Raw genomic sequence first — 4,326 nt, forward strand, 5'->3', positions numbered from 1 at the left:
AGCCAGCCCCAGGCCCCACGACCCCCACCCAGCCGCCCCCACCCTTGCCACTGCCCCCTGCTCGCTCTGAGTCTGAGGTGCTAGAAGAGATCAGTCGGGCTTGTGAGACCCTTGTGGAGCGGGTGGGCCGGAGTGCCACCGACCCAGCAGACCCAGTGGACACGGTAGACCCAGTGGACAGTGGGACTGAGCGAGTGCTGCCTCCCGCACAGGCTAAGGAGGAGAGTGGTGGGGTGGTAGCAGCAGCAGGGTCAGGCAGCAGTAAGAGGCGGCAGAAGGAGCACCAGAGGGAGCACCAGAGGGAGCACCAGAAGGAGCATCAGAAGGAGCATCAGAAGGAGCATCGGCGGCACAGGCGGGCCTGTAAGGACAGTGTGGGTCGGCGGCCCCGTGAGGGCAGGGCAAAGGCCAAGGCCAAGGCCCCCAAAGAAAAGAGCCGTCGAGTGCTGGGGAACCTGGACCTGCAGAGTGAGGAGATCCAGGGTCGTGAGAAGGCCCGGCCTGATCTTGGCGGGGCCTCCAAGGCCAAGCCACCCACAGCTCCAGCCCCTCCGCCAGCTCCTGCACCTTCTGCCCAGCCCACACCCCCATCAGCCCCTGTCCCTGGAAAGAAGCCTCGGGAGGAAGCTCCAGGGCCACCGGGCGTCAGCAGGGCTGACATGCTGAAGCTGCGCTCACTTAGTGAGGGGCCCCCCAAGGAGCTGAAGATCCGGCTCATCAAGGTAGAGAGTGGTGACAAGGAGACCTTTATTGCCTCTGAAGTGGAAGAGCGACGGCTGCGTATGGCAGACCTCACTATCAGCCACTGTGCTGCTGATGTTGTGCGTGCCAGCAAGTGAGTTGGGGGCTGTCACCCACAAGGCTGCGCTTGGTCTGGGGATAGGCTCCCTTCCCTCATCACCCTGATGTTTCTGTCCTCATTCCACTGTCCTCCCACAGGAATGCCAAGGTGAAGGGGAAGTTTCGAGAGTCCTACCTTTCCCCTGCCCAGTCTGTGAAACCGAAGATCAACACTGAGGAGAAGCTGCCCCGGGAAAAACTCAATCCCCCCACACCCAGCATCTATGTATGTGTGCCATTTGTCCTCAGAACCACCCCTGCCAGAGGGTTCTAAGACGGTGTTGGGGGCGGTTGGGGCGCTTTGAGCCAGGGCCAGGGCTCTGACCCTAGCTCTCGTGGTCATCTCTCAGCTGGAGAGCAAACGGGATGCCTTCTCGCCGGTCCTGCTGCAGTTCTGTACAGACCCTCGGAATCCCATCACCGTGATCCGGGGACTGGCGGGGTCCCTGCGGCTCAGTGAGTATGAAGGGCAGAAAGTGTGTAGGGAGGGCTGCAAGGATCTGGGGTATGTGGGGGTCCTCTGAGAATCCCACACTTGAATACCCAGGACAGTGGCAATGAGGGGTCCTCTGAGTCATCGATGGGTCTGCTGGCCTTGGGTTTTTCTCCCATCTGATTGTCCTCAGCAGTGGGCAAGTGGGAAGGGGATGTATCTCAGGGCCTGGTTAGTCATTTCTGGGTTTCTTGGTGGTTAAGGATATAATACAGACTTTAGAAAAACCCCGAAGACCCAAGATTTAGGCCATGTGCTCTCTCTTTCAACCTTTTATTGTGGTATATTTCAAACACATACAAAAGTAGAGGAAACTATAGAAATATAAAGGTTAATCTTGTTTTCTTTATACCCTTATTTCCTCTCTTCCCCCACTGAGCTATTTGAAGCACATTTCAGGCTTTCACATGACCAAATATTTAATTGGATCCAGTGGTAACTTAAAGCTGCTGTTTTGGCTAGAAAGATTCCAAAGAGGGAAAAAAGCTGAGCACTTACTCTGTGCCAGGCGGTGTCCAAACATGGCTACGTGCACACCTGAGGATTCTACTATTTTTGCGTTATTTTTCCAGTTGTGGGAGGAAGGGGCCTGTTGAGGATCCAGGTAGAGGCCAACCCTCCCAGCTTCCTATGGGTTAGGGTTCTTGCCTATTCCTTCAGGGCTGAGCTCTGCTAAGCCTATCCCCACCCTGTTTGAGGCCTGGGGAGTAGAAAGGGAAAGGGTCAGTTGGGTTCTTGGGTCCCTGTCCTCTGCCTCTCCCCCCGACACCCTGTTTGGCCCTCCATTGCAGACTTGGGTCTCTTCTCCACCAAGACGCTGGTGGAGGCGAGTGGTGAGCACACTGTGGAGGTGCGCACCCAGGTGCAGCAGCCTTCAGATGAGAACTGGGATCTGACAGGCACTAGACAGATCTGGCCCTGCGAGAGCTCTCGTTCCCACACCACCATTGCCAAGTACGCCCAGTACCAGGCCTCATCCTTCCAGGAGTCGCTGCAGGTGAGAGGCAAGCATTAAGCTGGGTAGAGGCAGGTGCTGGGATTAGGGGTGGGGAGGCACAGGGATCTTGGAAGGTCATTGACCCAGGCCTGCCTACCCCTCTGGTTGAGCAGGAAGAGAAGGAGAGTGAGGATGAGGAGTCAGAGGAGCCGGACAGCACTACAGGAACGCCTCCCAGGTACAGTACAGACGTGCCCTTTGCCTTCATGCTTTCTTCCCTTCCTTTTGCTCTCCACCAACCTGTGCTTTTCGTCCCAGCAGCAGCACACCAGACCCGAAGAACCATCACATCATCAAGTTTGGCACCAACATCGACCTATCTGATGCCAAGCGGTCAGTGGGGCTAAGGCTAGCAAATTTGGGGCAGGTGGGCGGCTGGACACAGTTTTCGGGGTTAGATCCTCACTTTGTCGCATCCTCGCCCGGCAGGTGGAAGCCCCAGCTGCAGGAGCTGCTGAAGCTGCCCGCCTTCATGCGGGTCACATCCACGGGCAACATGCTGAGCCACGTGGGTCACACCATCCTGGGCATGAACACGGTGCAGCTGTACATGAAGGTGCCCGGCAGCCGAACGCCAGGTGTGGTCTACGCCCCTGTGCAGGAATGGGGGGGCGAAGGGAGCGGGGTTAGGGGTAGGGAGGTTGGCTGCGGTGCTCAGCTGTCAGCCAATGAGGACAGAGGGCGGGGCTGTTGCAGATCACAGGTTCGCTCCAGCCTGCCATGCCGTTATCTGTCTCCCCCTGCAGGCCACCAAGAGAACAACAACTTCTGCTCCGTCAACATCAACATCGGCCCAGGCGATTGCGAGTGGTTCGCAGTGCACGAGCACTACTGGGAGACCATCAGCGCCTTCTGCGACCGGTGTGTGTTGTCCCCTGCTAGTCACCTCACTGCGTCCCCTCCCTCGGTCCCCGGGCTTCCACCTGACCCTTTGGCCATCCTGTAGGCACGGCGTGGACTACTTGACGGGTTCCTGGTGGCCAATCCTGGATGACCTCTATGCATCCAATATCCCTGTGTACCGCTTCGTGCAGCGCCCTGGAGACCTCGTGTGGATTAACGCGGGGACTGTGCACTGGGTGCAGGCCACCGGCTGGTGCAACAACATCGCCTGGAACGTGGGGCCCCTCACCGGTGAGAGTGTGGGGCCAGTGCAGGGCCTCTCAGCGATGAGGGGGTGGGGCCTATGGTGGGTGAGCCACGGAGGGCTTGGAGGGTGGCCAGCTGTGAGGGAAGGGGCTTGGGTCAGGTGGTTGAGGGCGGTTGGAGAATCCTGTGGTGACTCCTCTGGCCCGCAGCCTATCAGTACCAGCTGGCCCTGGAACGATATGAGTGGAACGAGGTGAAGAACGTCAAATCCATTGTACCCATGATTCACGTGTCTTGGAACGTGGCTCGCACGGTCAAGATCAGTGACCCCGACTTGTTCAAGATGATCAAGTGAGGACCTTATTTGGGTGGGAGCCCATGGCCACCTCACTTGGTCCCCGCTCTTGTTCTTCCCATCCGCCTCCACCCCATTCTTCACGTGCCGCTCCATCCTTGTCTACCCTGTCCCCCCTCCTCTGCCTGCAGCGTCACTGTGCTTGGCGGCTGACAAGGTCCTTGCTCTCATGCCCTTTACTTCCCCGTGGTCCAAACAGACAAAAACCACATGAAATTTCAACAGTGACAGATGCCCAAGATAGGGGGTGTGCCCCTGGCACGCAGGGGGAGGCCCCCTAGGGGAGGGCTATGGGGCTGCGACCTCGGGCCCTGCTCCAACCCTTCGCTGCCACCTCCCTGCCGGCAGCCTCGCCTCAACACCACCTCATCGCGCCCCAGGTTCTGCCTCCTGCAGTCCATGAAGCACTGCCAGGTGCAACGGGAGAGCCTGGTGCGGGCAGGGAAGAAAATCGCCTACCAGGGCCGGGTCAAGGACGAGCCTGCCTACTACTGCAACGAGTGCGACGTGAGTGCGCCCGCTCTCCCGCCCCCTCCCCCAGAGCCCCGCAGC

General features: G+C 58.8%; 1 protein-coding gene across 1 annotated transcript in view; it reads left to right on the forward strand.

The window, feature by feature from the left end:
• KDM6B (lysine demethylase 6B) overlaps positions 1 to 4,326 on the forward strand; it is a 9,967-nt gene that overhangs the window by 3,728 nt on the left and 1,913 nt on the right. The window contains exons 12-22 of the mRNA XM_021714638.1: positions 3 to 835; positions 940 to 1,066; positions 1,191 to 1,296; positions 2,125 to 2,330; positions 2,444 to 2,508; positions 2,592 to 2,663; positions 2,760 to 2,908; positions 3,077 to 3,191; positions 3,277 to 3,464; positions 3,629 to 3,770; positions 4,155 to 4,285. Coding sequence (XP_021570313.1) covers positions 3 to 835; positions 940 to 1,066; positions 1,191 to 1,296; positions 2,125 to 2,330; positions 2,444 to 2,508; positions 2,592 to 2,663; positions 2,760 to 2,908; positions 3,077 to 3,191; positions 3,277 to 3,464; positions 3,629 to 3,770; positions 4,155 to 4,285 — 2,134 coding nt within the window. The remainder of the gene's footprint in view (positions 1 to 2; positions 836 to 939; positions 1,067 to 1,190; positions 1,297 to 2,124; positions 2,331 to 2,443; positions 2,509 to 2,591; positions 2,664 to 2,759; positions 2,909 to 3,076; positions 3,192 to 3,276; positions 3,465 to 3,628; positions 3,771 to 4,154; positions 4,286 to 4,326) is intronic.

The sequence above is a fragment of the Carlito syrichta genome, unplaced genomic scaffold (assembly GCF_000164805.1).
Source record: "Carlito syrichta isolate Samal-C Ts95f unplaced genomic scaffold, Tarsius_syrichta-2.0.1 Scaffold305688, whole genome shotgun sequence".
NCBI classification, from domain to species: Eukaryota; Metazoa; Chordata; class Mammalia; order Primates; family Tarsiidae; genus Carlito; species Carlito syrichta.